The sequence below is a fragment of the Gracilinanus agilis genome, chromosome 3 (assembly GCF_016433145.1).
Source record: "Gracilinanus agilis isolate LMUSP501 chromosome 3, AgileGrace, whole genome shotgun sequence".
NCBI lineage: Eukaryota > Metazoa > Chordata > Mammalia > Didelphimorphia > Didelphidae > Gracilinanus > Gracilinanus agilis.
The window spans coordinates 373,250,398-373,267,412 of NC_058132.1; the positions used below are offsets into that span (position 1 = coordinate 373,250,398).

General features: G+C 36.6%; 1 protein-coding gene across 1 annotated transcript in view; it reads right to left on the bottom strand.

Annotated features, from left to right (window-relative positions):
* The window catches only part of ST3GAL6 (ST3 beta-galactoside alpha-2,3-sialyltransferase 6), a 101,854-nt gene extending 85,075 nt beyond the window's left edge, over positions 1–16,779 (bottom strand). Inside the window, 1 exon segment of the mRNA XM_044669205.1 lies at positions 16,496–16,779. Within this exon segment, the coding sequence (XP_044525140.1) occupies positions 16,496–16,779 (284 nt within the window).
* Positions 16,780–17,015: the final 236 nt, after the last annotated feature.

A 17,015-nucleotide genomic window follows, 5' to 3' on the forward strand; every position in this document is an offset into this window, starting at 1 on the left:
AAATAAAACGTTTTAAAGAGACAAGCAATAACAGTGGAAAGAATGAAGAATGCCAAGTTTGTAATCAACAGATCTAGGTTCAAATTCTGGCTCTGCCAGGTGTGTAATCTTGGGAAAAGTACTTAATCTATCTCAACCTTAATTTCCCCATTTGTAAAATGTAAAGGTTAGACTAGATGACCCCTACATTCCATTCCAGTGGTAAATCTTTTGATCTCCAGTTTACAGATTAGGAAACTAATCCCCATAAAGGGCAATCTGCCTCTGTCCTACAGTTAGCTAGTCTCAGTTTCTTCTCAGAAATCACTGAAAACTTTGCTATTTGCTTTACAGAATATTCCGTGGGCTTAGCACTCACTGATAACTTACTGGAAAAAAAAGTCCTAAAATTACATAATGGTCACAATAGACGTGTTTCATAAGGTTAAAATATTTTAATATACAATTATATAGTGATCCTATTATACATGCAATTATAGTATAATGGTTTTAATATTATTATACTAATGTGTAGCCTTGGGTACTAGGAAACAATGAGAAAAACCTAGGGAAGACTTACATAAATTAATGCAAAATGAAATGAGGAGAACCTGGAGTACACTATACATAGTGACAGCAATATTGTAATAACAATCAATTGTGAAAGTCTTAGTTGCTCTAATCAAGACAATAATCCATTTCAATGTAATTATAGATGCTATCCACCTTCAGAGAGAAAACTGATGAAGCCTGAGTGCAGATTGAAGCATATTTTCCCTTTCCTTTATCTTCTTGATTTTTTTTAAAGCTTAATTTATTATTTTGGAGTGTGGTTGTTGTGAAAATATGATTTTCATGTCCTCACATGTATAACTGATAAAATATTGCTTGCCTTCCCAGTGGCTGGGGGCAGGGGTGGGTGAGAGGAAAAAAAAATTGAAACTCTAAAAAAATTTTAAATGAATGTTTAAAAAATTATTAATGTAATTGGTAAAAAGATAATTTGCAAAATGTTACTCAAAAGTTGCTGGTAGGATCAGTTATAGGGTACAACAAAGAATTCTTGATTTTTCACCAAAACAAAACAAATTTTGAGAATGCTAATTTTTAATCCAAACACTTTAATAAATTTGCAATTTGTACATCAATAATGTCTCTAAGCAAAAATGAAATATGAAATTCTTAGACAAGTCAATTAAGCCAGATAAGAGAGGTTATGTATAGTTCATACTAGCATATAGTGTAAAAACTGCTTTGTTCCATTAGGAAGAAGAGGAAGAAGAAAAAAAGTCTCTTCCTGAATCAACAAATTAACTTCCTGACCACGTTAGATAAAAGGCCTGCTGGACAGGATTGTCCTTCTTTGCCCAACTTCAATTTACTAGCTCTGTGATTTCATGTAAAGCAAATAATTTCTATGAGCATTAGTTCCCTCATCCAGAAGTAGTGCTACTCCACTTTGATTATTCATATTGGAGGACTGTTGTGAGGATAAAATGCAAAAACGTTTATGAAGATGCTCTATAAATGATTAAGTGCTAATAAGCCCGATTCTTTTTTATCATTAACAACAGCATAAAGTAGGATAAGGAAACAGGATTTGGAATTTGGAGGCACCTTGAAAATAAAAGAAGCCAATAACCTCATTCCACTTTGAAGAAATCATCCTTTTGGAACATCTGGGACTGAACTCAATTTTTACTTCTTGTCATTTGAACTTCAACTTGCTTTGTTATAAACTCAGAAATACTGATATTTTTGTTAATATTACTTCAAAAGGTTTTTCCTCCTTTGTACATATATCACATTGAAGATTTGCTACATTATCTAATTTGATTGTACGTCCTGAAAAGGCAACAAAAAGTATTTGGGGCAAATCCCACAAAAGAGACATTCAGTGGTAAATAGGAACAACTGGGACAAAACCCCAAGAGATCCTAGATAGACACTGGCCACAGACTGGTCTCAGGGACCTCTCCCAACATACTTCTCTTATTCTAGCATATCTCGATAAAGGTAATTCTTTTTTTAAAACCCTTCACTTTTTTTTAGAATCAATACTGTGCACTCACTGATTCCAAAGCAGAAGAATGGTAAGGCAATGGGGATAAAGTGACTTGCCCAGGTTCACACAGCCAGGAAATGTCTGAGGTCAGATTTTAACCTAGAGCATCCTGTCTCTAGTCCTAGCTTTCAATCCACTGAACCCCAGGTAATTAATTTTTAAGATAAACATTTACTGATTATTCAATCATAAAGTCCATTATAGTTATCAGTCAATTTAAATGAAAGTAACCCTCATTTTTGCTGTAGAGACAGCCAATAGTAATTCAGTAATTTTTTTTATTATCTTGATCTTCAAACAAATAATTAACTAAAGCAAATTGACTGACTAACATTAAGGCTTCTTTATCTTCCTATCCCAGAAGGCTGAATTTGGGGGAGAGGTTGAGCTAATACACATCTTTTTATCTTTTTCTATAAAAATAAAAGGTATGGTGTTCTTGCAATAAACAGAGTAATTCAGTTTTCCCCTAAGAGAAAAGAAGGAGAAAAAGGAAGTGCTAGAAGAAAGATTAATGGACGACAGTTAAGGGGAAGGAAAAGGAAGGAACAATAAAGAAAAAAGAAAAAAAGATCATTAAAAGGAAAGAAAAAGGGACAAATAGAAAAATGGAGAACTTTACAGTAAGAACTAGAAGGATGGAAGAAACAATTGTAAAGGAGAAGAGGAAAGGAAAAGAATTATCAAGTCAGCAGGATGGGGAAGATTAAATGAGTGGGGAAGGGAGGAATAGAAATGAGAGGAGAAAAAAGGAAATCACCCAGTTTTACACACCATGAAGGTAAACAGGAGGAAGGAAATGTCAGTGACACATCAAATTCTTTTTATTTTTGAGACAGATGTAGTCTTGACAATGGTACAAAGAACCAATGAGCTGGAAAAATAGTGAGACAGTTCCATCTCTGCCTGTTTGGCTCAGTGGGAAGAGAGGCAGAGAGGCTGAGCAAGGAGCCAGGTAATCTGGAGAGATTTGTCCAGAGAACAGGTAGAAGCTGAGATTTTCTACACAACTCTTGCATGAAATAATCCATATTTTAAAACTAGAAGATTAGAATATGTGTTTAAAATGCAAAGCCCCTTTTTAATTAAAAAAAAAAGACAGCAGGGTATATATGGGGGCATATTCATCACCTTCCACTCTTGGTTAAAGATCTGGGATTTCACTGGTGCTCAGAATTCATAATAAGGAAACTCCCTCTAGGTTAACCTGGCCAAGATCACATAAGCAATATCTATGATGGACTCTGAGACCAACTTTCTACCCGCTAACTCTCACTACCTCTCTATCATTTTGACTGATTATTAATGAGACCTATTATTTTTCTGTTGCATGACGGATTTTAAGTGCTATCAGTGCCCTATAAATTTGGAATCCTGGGAAAAGCTCTTTTGCTTTAGATATAGCTCTGTCTAGGTATTAAATCATTTTTCAGTGAAATGCATCTTCAGTTTCTAAATGAAATTCAACGGGAAATACAATTCACTTATTGGAAATCACTTTAATGCAAACTTCATTGAAATGCACTACATGAGAAAATATTTGCAAAGTGAACCTGGTGTATAGTAGGTACTTAATAAATTTTCTTTCCCTTTTTCTCTTCTTAATTCATTGAAGTAAATCCATATATAGTATTCCACGGATAATATTAGAGTGGTCAGGTTATTTCTTTTTTTGAAAAAAATTCTTAACTTCTATCTTAGTACTTAATACCAAGTGTTTGTTCCAAGGCAGAAGACTGGTAAGGGCTAGCAATGGGAGCTAAGTGATTTGCCCAGGGTCAGACAGTTACGAAGTGTCTGAGGACAGAACTGAAACCAAGATCCCTCATCTTTGGGCTTGGCTCTTAAGTCAATGAACCATCTAACTGCCCCATTTCTTGTTTTGAGACATGAATCTATATTTTAAAATTTTCGAAAATTTTTCTATGACTTATGGGAAATTTCCCCAGAAATTTCTCGAGTATTAAGCTTATTCTCTATTGGCATATTGTTGTGGGTCATAAGATGAAGGGAAGTGACTCAAATGTTGAAAGGATATTCCTACAAAGTCAGTGATGTCAAAATGTTCCCCTGGAGGAAAAGTAAACAGAATAAAAACTCTAGAAGGGATCTTAAGAATTATCATACCTAACAACCTCATTTCACAAATAAAAAGACCAAAAAAAAGAGACACATTTTAATCATGAAGTCACAAAGGGAATAAGGAGCAGAGGTAGGGCTCAAACTACGTCTTGTGTGTCCAAGTCCGGTGCCCTTTCCTAATCCATTAGCAAACTCTCTTCCTTGCATTAGAAAATAGTACATCTCTGGATCAGTAATCCCCTCTCTTGCTCTCTATTCAGAGTAGTACATACCTTAAGATTCCCTGCAGAAAAGAATATGAAACAAAAGCTCAAAGTTGGAAGGGAATTTGGAAGTTATTTAATCTGATTCCCTTACTTTGTAGACAATAAAACTATGTCCTAAGAGAGGTTGTGATCAAAAGTTCCTAACAAAGTCAGGACTACAATTTAGATACTGTCTAATGTACTTCTTAACCATTTTGAATGTGTGTGTCATGAACCCTTCTTTGGTAGACTGGTGAAGCCTATGAAGCCTTTCTCACAATATTGCCTTTGAATGTATAAAATAAAAGAGTACACAGGATTGTAAAGGAAACCAATTGTACTAGAATATAGTTATTAAGAGATTTTAACCACAGGTTAGGAACCCTTCATCTGGAGACTCTTTCTAGTAGGCTTAAAAGGAATATTACAGTGTTTGTCCTCAAATATTTTTACAATATTAGTCCTTAATAACGTGGGTAGCACAACTTATCAAGAAGCCATCACGACAATCCAATTTAATGGACTTTGCTACTAACAGCAATGCGAGAAGCCAGGATACTTCTAAAGGGCTTATGGGAAAGAATGCTAACCACATTGAGAGAAAGAACTATGGAAGTAGAAATGCATAAGAAAAACATATGAAATCACTTATCACATGTATATATGGGTATGTGATTTGGGGTAGCAAAAATGAACAATATGGAAATAGGTATCAAGTGATAACATCTGTACAACTCTTGGAGTAGGGAGGGTAGAGAGGATGGAGAGAAAATGAATCATGTAAACATGGAAAAATGTTTAAAAATAAAAATTTAAATAAATAACTAAACTTTTGTCATGTCTACCTTCTGGCTTCCCTGAAGTCCCACTTTCTCAATAATTCTTTTCCTGTTAATGTTAATGACTTCTCTCTGAAACTACTCCCAACATATCCTTTAACTATCCTATGTATTCTTAGTTGTTTCCACTTTGAGTTTTTTTCCCCAAGAGAAAAGCTCCTTGAGAGTAGGATCTAGGTTTGACCACTTTTTGTATCCCCAGCATGTAGCACAGAGCTGAGTACACAGGAGGTGTTTAATAAATGCTAATTGATGGACTTATTTCTACATCACCTTCCAATTTTGATATTCTATAACTCTAGTAATTAGAATCGAAGTACCGCTTTTTAAAAATTGCTATCATTGTTTTACCATAGTTTTAGTTTATATATTGTATCAGTCACCTCTCAATGCTTTCCTTTATAGAGAGCAGAAATAGGACTCAGATCACTCCATTTTGCAACTGGTGTCCTGCCTGGTCTCAACTCCATGGAACAAGTTACCTCCTGGTATTCTATTCCCTCTTCCCCTAACCCTTTTTTTTTTTTTCATTCTGATTGCTGTCTTCCTCATTAGACCATAAGCTTGTTGAGGACAAGTACTGTCTTTCTTGTTATTGATTGTATCTCCAGCTCTTAGCACAGTGTCTTGGGCACTTAATAAATGGTTATTGGATTACTGAATTAGATTTAACCTTTTAGCACTTTAGGCAAATCTCTAAGATTAAAAGTTATAGAGAAGGTGCCTGCCTGCCTTCATGGAGGAAGTTTGTGCTGGGAATTTCTAGAAAAGTGAAGAAACCACAGATCCAATCCCTCTCCTTTTAACTTATGGACTAAAGTAGTAATGGTACAGTTACTACAACATCAAGGATGTCATAGAAGAGATTTCTGTTTTCTTTTATACACTATGTTAAGTAACTTCTGAGGTCTGTTCCAATTACCAAAATCTAGGTTCTAACATACACATAGCAGAGCATTCGTGTCTGCTTTCCCCAACTAACAAGGCTGAGGCAGAAGCAGTTATTATGGATAATACATATTTTAGGAATTTTATCATCATTACAGTAAAAAGATGATATTAGTACACATAGAAAGTAAGCAGTTTGAGATAAACTCTGGTGTTTGTAGTAGAGTGACTTAACATAAAATAAATGCTTAACAAAGGTGTGCCAAAACAATTATATAGTATTATATTGCATATATTATATGAAATAAGCTCTGAAAAAGTTAAAATTCCTATTGTATGCATTTTAAGGGCTGGCTAGGTGGTGCAGTGATAGAGTACTGGATCTAGAGTCAGGAAGATTCACCTTCCTGAGTTCAAATCTGACTCCAGACTTTAATAACTGTGTGACCCTGGGCAAGTGACTTAAATTCAGGAATTCATTAGCTGTCTGGTGATGCCTAAAGAACCTTTCTCAAATAGTATTTTTATTTTATTAATTTATTTTTTCACTTATAATTTATTTTTTTAACATTTCTTAAAATTAAATTTTGAGTTCCAAATTCTCTCTTTTCTACCTCAGAATAACATTTTAAATGTAAAAAATAAATTACCTAGAATTATAAATGAAACCAATTAAGCTGAAATCTAGTTCTCCATAATTTTTTTTAATTGACAGATCCCAAATTTAAAAACCATGATTAATCCATCTTTCTTAAGTTTTGGCTCCAAGATTTATTGTGATTTCTTGAACTAAGAAGCAGTATGGTATCAAGGATAAATGGAGTGCTGGATTTGGAGGTAGGAAGACTTGGGTTAAAAAACTTGGGGTCCTAATTACCTTTATAACCTTGGTCTAACTGCTTAAACCTCCATGTGCCTCAAGAAAATCTTTAAGTGGTAACTAATAAATCAAAGCCAGGTTGTAATGTGCATTGGTGAAGGGACCACCAATACCCTAGAGAGAAAAACAGAATACCTCTTCCATGTCTGAGTAATTTTGGACAAGTTGCTTAACTTTCTAAGTCTCAGATTTTCATAAAATAGATCATACCTGCCCTACCTATGATAAACAATTATTGACTCTGAGGATAAATGAAATTACACAAATTCAAATGCTCTGTTACCTTTAAAGTAATGTTCAAATACAAAATAGTATCACAGCATATCAAAGAAGGGCCCCTAAAGGAATCACTAGGCAGATAATATTTTGATGGTCTAGATCTTCTAGTTTGAGAAAATAAATTATCTTAATTTGCTTAAAGATATAGAAGTTGAAGGTGTGTGAGACTGCCTCCAATGATTGAACTCTTGGAGTCCTAGATTATTCTTTTAGACTTGGGTCCCATCAGTCAGTTGCTCATTCCATACCAGCTCTCATGGTTTTTGTGATAAGATAACTAAGTGACTTTGTGTTTCTCAAAAACAGTCTTTGTCCCAGACTCTCTATCTCTGTGAGTTGTCATTTTGGAACTATTTACTGTTATCATTCAATCCTGAGGAAGCTAATGTTAGTTTTAATTTTGTACACTCTTTGTATTCCAAAGCCTGGGAACCTGATTAGTGCACACTCACTTATCATGCTAAAGAATGTTACTATACTCCAAAATATGTACCAAAGAGTTTTTGTTTCCCTTGCATATGGCAATTTGTCTTCCCCCCTTTCTGGAACTCTTCACGTCATGCCCAGATCCCTCCCTGGATCTGCCCCTTCCAGCCCCCTTTCCCACCTCCCTTTGTTAGAAAAAATATTTGTGCAGCTGCTTGCCATCTTATGATTTGAGCTCCTTGGCAACAGGCTGAACTGCTCCACTTGCAAATGTAGGTCCTTGCTTAATAAAGATTATCTTGATTTTAAAGGCATTTTATCTTGGTAATTTCTTCTCTGGTGGAAAGGGAGATCAGAGACTAATCTCCCTCTTGGGAACAGAGGGACTTGGAAACTCTACTGGAGTCTATGCTTGTCACAGCACCTCAGGTTGTTTGCTCTCCCTGAGGGACCAAAGTCCTGAGAGGTCACACTTCAGTTTATAGGCTCTATATAAGCAAAGGGTGAATTCTCTCATTATCAGAATAATAACATTAGCAAATTTCTATATGACACAAAGAGTATCTTACTACTTCATAGATAGAATATCAGTTTTAAAATAATTACAATATAAAATATACTAGAAACTAACTCTATAATGAACAAAATTTAACCTTTTTATGTGGACTTAGAAGGCACCTTGATACTGTAAAGACCTCAAAATCTTTGTATCACTTAACCTTTTTTGCTTCCAATTCCTCACAGTAAAATGAGCTGGGGAAAGAAATGGCAAACCACTTCAGTCATTATCATAGGAATAATTCTGCAAATAAAAAATCCATTTGGATCCTAGATAATTGGAAGCTCACATAAAATAACTGAATCATGTAGTGAAAGTATCAACCACTTTATGGAAGGGGACCCAGAAAAGTTGGCTGTAAATCTTATTTTCTCATTAATTCTCATTCTAAGGACGGAGATGTATACTATTAAAAGAAGAAGCTTCCCTCATAATCTCTCAAGTAATTCTGAATGTATAAAGCATAAAGTCTGTTCCATAGCTTATGCTAGGCTTTAGAAACTAGATGCCAACAGGGCATTTCCCATACAATGGGTCTACACATTTAAGGATTATGTGCTGTCAGTGCTCAAACTCAGATCTCTTTCTCCATATGTTATGGTTACTAAGAATGAAGGCCAAAAGCAGTATGCTTGGCCCTTCCCAAATCTGAGAACCTGTCACTAGGATTTTATTTTGAACAAGTTGGTCCAGGACAGTGAATTCCCATTATGGAAACTCTCCCTTCACCAGTACAGATTAGCAACTGGATTGTAACTCACAGGCTGAATTTGTATTGAGAGGTCATGTGGCTTGCCCATAATTACAGGTCTAGTATTCATCAGTGACAGGACTTGAACCCAGGGTTTCCAGGTTCCAAGACTGACCCTCTTTTCCACCATTGAACTTTGCCTCTCTGAATTAATAAGCCCCTAGGGATGAGGGGATTTCATTTTCCTGCCTCTCTCAAGCAAAAGTTTCAGAATTTTTTCCCCTCAGGTTTGTTTTGTTTTTCCTTGAAATCAAAAGAACTTTACATGTCCATTACTAACAACATTTTTCTTCCTCAAAAATTGTGTTGATATGCTAGTTCATTCAGAATGGTTCTAAGTTATCTTGATATTGGGAAGGTTCAAGTTCCCTAAACATTTTTGCTTCTTATCATCATTGCTTGATTAAAAAGAATTTTATTCAATAATCAGCCAGTTATCACTATTCAATCAAATGCATTAATAAGGAGTTGTGAATTCCAAAAGTGGAATACCACTATCTTGCAGGGTGATGTGCCCAAAGTCCAAATGGAAGAGGGATAGAGGTATTCTCCAAATGTTTGTTTGTGGACAATGCTGTGTTGATCTCTTAAAGACCTAGAATTCACAGGATCTTTTCAGTAAGATCTACTGCCACTCCAAAGAGACTAGCCTAGCTTTCCACAAAAGGAAAACAAACAAGCAGACAGAGAAAGCATATTGTTCAGGCAATCCACTGAGTTGGTACATTCATTTATTTTGGACATGAAGAACAGAAGAATAATGAGTTCAGCCCAAAATTAAATAGGAGGAAGAAATTTCACTGCACTCATAAATAATTCCAAACTGCTTCCTTTTTGACGCATAAGTCTGTCTTTTTAACATCGCTATTTTCTTTCAATAGGAGCAGCTAGCTGGCACAGTGGATAGAGTTTTGGACCCTGAAGTCGGGAAGATTCATCTTCCTGAGTTCAAAGCTAGCCTGAGACATTTACTATCCATTTGATCTTAGGTAAGTCACTTAGCCCTCTTTGCCTCAGTTTCTTCATCAGTAAAATGAGCTGGAGAAGGAAATGGAAAACCACTCTAGTATCTTTGGCTAGAAAATGGGGTCACAAAGAGTCAGAAATGACTGAAAAACAACTAAACAACAACAAGATTTTCTTCTAATAATGTTATTTGGCCAATAAAAATTTCAGACGATACAAAGGATAATGAAGAGGCACACAGTGGACCTAAGAAGGTTATAGCCTATTATAACAATTATTTGATCACAAAACATGAATAAAAGAGATACAAAAGTTGAAGCATCTAGGCAAATATATATATATCAGAAAACTAGGTAGACACTCCATGTGATGAAACTGAAGGGTTAAAAAATGGAATGCCCATTGGTAACCATGGAATGTTAAAATATTTAGAGAAAGACCTGCAGTACCTCATTGGGTAGATCTTCTGGGCCAAGGCCTCTAAAACTTTTCTTGTACCAAAGTCTCCTTGACATGACAACCTGGTGAAGCCTATGAACCCTTTCCAAGAATAATGTTTCTAATTAATAAGAAGAAAATGTTAAATTTTGACTAGAGGTCAATGAAAATGAAGATGTACGTTTTTCCCCATTCAAGTTCACAGAGCTGAAATATACATACACAGGCCCAATACTCTATTTATGAGTGAACAGGAACAAGAACCTAACAGATGAATAGGCATGGACCAGTTTCAATCTTCAGACACCATTGGGATCAGGCATTCAGCTTTGGAGACAATTAGGTGGTAGCTTAAAACTTCATGACAACTATCTAATCACCATCACTTAGTGTAACCACCATAAATTGCACATGTGTATAAATCATGGTTTTTAAAAATCAAATGTTAAATTTCTCTTTTAAATAATGGTTGCTATTTTGTTTCTAAAATGTAAATCTAGCAACTTAAATTCCTATTAAAGAGCATTTTATAGCTCTAATTACTAGGAAAGATGACATTAATAATGATGGAAAATAGAGATTAGAGAAGAAAGGAGAAATTTGGCTTTACAACCTGTTTCTCTTTTTAAAAACCTTGATTAATGGGTGGGAAAAAATCAAGCCCATTTTAAAAAGAAGTTGAGCAAAGGTAATGTGGGTTCTTTCGTTCTAGGTAAGCTACAAAATTATTCATAACACTAACTTAGAAAAAGAGAGCTTAGTCTTTCCTTAGAGTCTCAGTCTCAGCCAGTCAACCAGCTGACCAAAAGTATTTGCTAAGTATCTACTACTGTGTTCTCAGAATTGTGGTAAGTGCAAAGTGGGAGATTAAAAAAAAAAAAGATGATATAATCACTGACCCCAAGGAATAATAGCTGAAGAGACGCCAAGATTTTACATACAGGGTAGCGTGGGATAACAAGCCAAGTGCCAGACTTACATTCAGGAAGATTTATGTTCAAACAATTAAAATCATTTACCTCCAAGATTCCTTCCAGCTTTAAATCTATGCTCCTATATAACCCAATTAAAGAATATGTAAGACCTATTAGTAAAGAATAAAAGCTTGCTATGCTTCAAATGTTACTTTTTACGCACCATGAGAATTAAAGAGTGCTTCCAACATTAAACTAAATCAAATAATATTAAAACAAATTTAATATTCAGAATCAGCTAGGACTTCCATTAAGATACATTTGTTTTTTGATGGACAAAGGATGGAAAGTAGAAAAGGCATGCATGATTGACCTGGAAATTGGAAAAATAGTGAAGTAGATAGAGAGCTAGACCTGGAGTCAGGAAGAGCTGGGCTCAAATAAGATCTATACACTTATTAGCTGTGTGACTTTGGAAAAGTCCATCTCTAGGCCTGACTCTTAATCCACGGAGCTACCCAGCTGCCCCCTAATTTTTCTCTCATCTAAGCGCTTCTGGATAATTCATTTCTCAATTTCAAAATAGTCTTAAAACTTCTTTAAGAACCAAAGAGGGAAAATAAAAGAAAAAAACGAGAAAGTTTATGTGATGTTTTTATTCTTTTCCCCTAGGAATATTTTATGTTTCCCAAGTACATCTTAAAACAATTTTTAGCATTTGTTTTCTAAAACTTCAAGTTCTAAATTCTCTCTCTCCCCTCCCTATTCCCTGAAACAGCAAGCAATTTGTTATAGGTTATACAAGTATCATGCAAATATATTTTCATCCTTAGATGTAGTAACCGTGTATACCAAGTATAGCTTCTACAATTCTCCAGCTTAGCAAACCTTGAATTCAATTAACAAGCCTTGCTACTTGTGGAACTAATCAAGTGGTTTAAAGGCCATGGCGCCAAATTAAACATGCCATTAAGAAAATAGTTTAAACAAGAACTAATGCCTGGTGAAATAAGCAGAACCAGAAGAACATTATATTCCGAGACTGTACCATTATGAGATGATCAAATGTGATAGACTACTACTAATAGCAGTACAACAATCCAGGACAATTTTAAGGGATTTATGAGAAAGAATGCTATTTATGAGAAAGAATGCTATTAACTACATCAAGAGAAAGAACTGTGGGAGTAGAAATTCAGAAGAAAATATGTGATTTATCACTTGTTTATATGGGTACGTGATTTAGGGTTTTGGTTTTAAAAGATTGCTCTTTTACAAAAATGAATAATATGGAAATGGGTTCAAGTGATTGTGTGTGTGTGTGTGTGTGTGTGTGTGTGTGTGTGTGTGTGTGTGTNGGTTCAAGTGTGTGTGTGTGTGTGTGTGTGTGTGTGTGTGTGTGTGTGTGTGTGTGTGTAACCCAGTGGAATTGATTGTCAACTCTGAGAGAGAGGTGGATGAAGGGAGGGAGAAAATAGGAATCATATAACCATGGAAAAATTTTAAAATTACAATAAAAAAATTTTTAAACAGCTTAAGAAGAAAATCCAGTCTCACATTCATATGCTTAGTGCTCTTAGACCTTCTTTGAAGACAGAAATTTGATTTTGAATCAAAAAACAATGTAATAAAGTCAGTATCAAGTCCAAAGGAACACTAGTTAATAGATTATTCATGCTTACAAAGTAGTGGAAGTCTTCCACATCCACAATTGGTCAAGGATCTTTTAAGCCATTCTGGAATTTTGTAGAGGAAACCTAGAGGCTAATTAAGTGACTTAGCCACAAAGCAATAGGTATGAGTCAGAAGAAAGATTAGAACCTACTTCTTCCTGATTATAAGGGTCAGCTGGGGGTACAGTGAATAGAATGCTGGGCCTGAAGTCAGGAAAAGCTTAGTTCAGGTCCAGCCTCAGATTTTACTTACTAGCTGTGAAACCCTAGGCAAATCACTTAACACTGTTTGCCTCAGTTTCCTCCTGTAAAATAAGCTAGAGACAGAAACAGCAAACCACTCTAGTATCTTTGAAAGAAAACCCCATATGGAGTCAGGAGGAGTTAGACACAACTGAAAAACAACTTTCTGACTACATATTCAGCATTCTAGCCATTATGTCATCCTGCTGATCTATCTGAATCATTGATAGTAAAAGTAAATATAGTTTTTGTTACTTTCAAGTAGGGTAATAACCCCAAAGTGTGCAATCTAATGATGCTTTTGCTACCAAATGTGAGAAGAATATGAAAAGCACAGGGATTTGTTCTAGGACATGGATTTTTCCCCACAACTCATCAGGATACATTATCTCCCCTTTCTATCCAGAAGAGAAGAGTTATGGCTACACAATCTCTCAAATTGCAATTGATACCAGTATAGCCTCACTGGTCAAAGGGCAGGTTCATAATCTGAATATGAGTTAGCTTCCTAATTCCTGAGCAGATGTATCCAGAGTGGGAATCTCTATTTAAACCAGATCTAGTCACTAGTCTGTCTTTGGGGAACCAAAGGGAATACCCCTATTTCCTTCTATTTGACCACTTGTGCCACCAACAGAAAAGGGAGATTGGACTCTTTCCTAACTAAGCTAAGGTTGGCTGTATTTAGATTGAGGGGGAGGGAAGTATTTGCTCATTGAGAAATCATTGTATAGACATGACAAAAGCTAAGTGTTGTCTAGTAGAGTTCCTACCATGGTGACTAGATAAGAATTATTTATATTTAACCTACAGACCAAAACCCTTAGCAGAGCTAGCCTTTACTTGATAAAGTACTTGAGCTTTCAGAAATAGGTTGTACTTTAAAAAAGGTAAATAATATTCATACAGGAATAATGACTTCATTGGTATATTTTTTTCTAATGCAAAGGCAAGCCAACTCAGTCCTACCCAGATTATCAAAAAATTCCAAACAACGAAGTGTACAGCTGATAAACACTTTTAAAATCCAAACATATTTAAAAAAATCTAATTCCTTCATTATCAACATGTTGGGTTAAAAAGGTAAAAAAGGTATTAATAAAAATCATCTGTTTTCAGCAATTTAGTTTAGAAAGGAAGAAATTAAGTGGTATCAGAAGTTTCTTAGAAGCAAGCCAGTGCTATGTTCCACTAACAGTATAATGAGCATTAAAAGCAGAAGGGAAGGAGATTGTAAAGAGTTAGAATTTTAAAATCTTAGAAAGATAATGAGGGACACAGGCTGTGTCATTCTAGAGAAAGGGCTCTGCACAAACAGGATTAATGGGTGGCAAATTTGTGCTGCCAAAGTATATATTATAGGGACCTTCAATTTTTTTTTTTTAAACCCTTGTACTTCGGTGTATTGTCTCATAGGTGGAAGATTGGTAAGGGTGGGCAATGGGGGTCAAGTGACTTGCCCAGGGTCACACAGCTGGGAAGTGGCTGAGGCGGGGTTTAAACCTAGGACCTCCTGTCTCTAGGCCTGACTCTCACTCCACTGAGCTACCCAGCTGCCCGGGACCTTCAATTTTTAAAATTCAGGAATTAAAATTTTTATGACACATTGGTTATTTTCTTGTGCATTTTTCTAAATTTCCAAATGTCTCTTTTCTGACAAGAAGAAATTTCACTATTTCCCTTTCTGACTCTTAATTTTTTTCCTAATGGGCATTCTGAGTGCAAATGCATTAACCTCATCACAGCTTATTAGGAAGGCTCTGTGGTAACCTCATTTTAATAATACTGCATTTAGAGACAGTGATTGTTTTCCCCCAAGGCCACAGAAAAGTTTTACTGAGAATTTACTTTGTAGGTCAGGGTATCACTGATAAATTTGTATATGTCATTTTTTAAGCCTACAAATAAAAGTTATCTGAATCATCTGAAGAGCCCTAGGAGTTAGTTAACCTAGTCCTGACTTGGTTACCCTGAAGGCACCTATTTATTTTTATAGGCCTTGGTGTGAAAAGTCATTAAGTTAAGGAATCAGTCAAGTCCCTGAAAGCCAGAGTAGAAGTTAGTTATTTTCACCTTAAAATAAAGGAAGAATTTTCCCAGCTAGGCTGAGCCGTCCAGAATTTCTAAGCTTCACATAACTAAAGTGCAATTTCAATATTTATTTCATGGAGATAAATTCTCATCAAGAGAATGAGATCTACTGTAGAGCTTGGTTTTTGAATGTGGTCATTTGAAACAGCTGATGGTGTATAAAAGGTCAACTTGGGCACAGCACATTTGTAATAAGAGAATACAGCACATGAGACGAAAAAGGGGGCTATGTAGTCTATAATATCCTGAGTGCTTCTGAAGCTAGAGTTATTTTTAAATTACTGGGTTAAAGTTTTAGTCTCTGTTAATATCCACTTTCATTCTTTTTTTTTTTTTAATTAATCACTTTTAGAACCATTCTGTTTCTAATGAGGAAAATCTTTGTGGACCTTTCTTTCTTAACTAGTTTGGTATGGGGGTTGGGAATCTGTTATCCAAAATAACAGCTCACAGGAAAGGGATGGGGCAAAGGAATATTTTCAACGACAGAAAGAAAGCACACATTTCCTGCTTACATTATAATTAGCTGTCTGTGAAAATTTGCAGGATCATTCCCTCTCCCTCTATTCAAATTACCAGGGTGCCTTTTTTGTTTTATTTTTGAGGCTCTAGTTACACTGTAGCAGAAAGAAGAACTGTTTTGGAAACTCTGGAAGAACAAAAGTTTCTTTCTTTTTAAAAAGATGACCAGATGGAGATAGTTCTAGACAGCGGGAGCCGCCTGACCACCGTATAGGTTACTTGCCAAACCCTCATTTCCCTTCAAAGTGAAAAGGGGTCTGGGTTGCTCTCATGTGCCCACGTTTGTTTGTTCTGGGCTCCCCACTGTTACATCCCCTAGGTGAGAGGTAATGTAGGGAGCTTCCTCCTTCCAGTCGGCCTGGGTCAGCTTGGCCCGTTAGTTCTTTAAAACCTGCTCTCTCCTTCTCCATTGGCCATCTTCTCTCCCAGGGAACCAGCCCCAGTGCACCCTCTCTGACCAAAGTTGGCAGCTCTTTCTTGCCCTTCCGAAGTCCAGCGTTCCGGGGAAAAATGTTTAAAAGAGAATATCTTCCGTCCTTCTCTTTCCTTGTCCCCAGCCCTTTCGAAAGCTAACCCAGGACTCATGGTCTCTATTGCGCGTGGATGTCAGGTTTCCGAACAGGAGAAGGGTGAGGAAGGGAAGAATTCCACTTACTTCTCCCCACCAATCCCCTCCAAGCTCTGAGAGCCAGCTCCGAAGAAAGGTTGGCTCCAGGGGAGAGAAGACAGGAGCCCAGACAGCTCGGAGTCTAAATGCAGGCAGGGTGCAGTTCCGAAACCTCCTTCTCCCTCTAAAAGTCCCCAGCTCCAGACACCGAAGCTGACGCTCCCAAGCACCCAACCGCTGAGCAACCCCTGCCTAGAGGTTTGAACCACCGCGCCTGAAACCAGGAGAATGCCCAGGCTCCCAAACCGACCCAACGCCTCTAGCCAGGCCATTACTTCGCCTTCCCCTGCCCGCTAGTCGCCCTCGACCCAAGCAGAGATTTCTGCCGCATCGAGGCGTGGCTGCAACCCGTTTCGGGTAGAAGACTCGGGTGGGCAGGAAGATGGAGAGGGAGGGTCACAGGATCAAGTCCTGTGGAGTCCGTTCACCTTCCGCCCTAGAGGAAGGCAGGAGGCGCCTGGGGCGGGGATCGTTGTGCCCACTTCAGTTCTCTGTGCAGCACCCACCT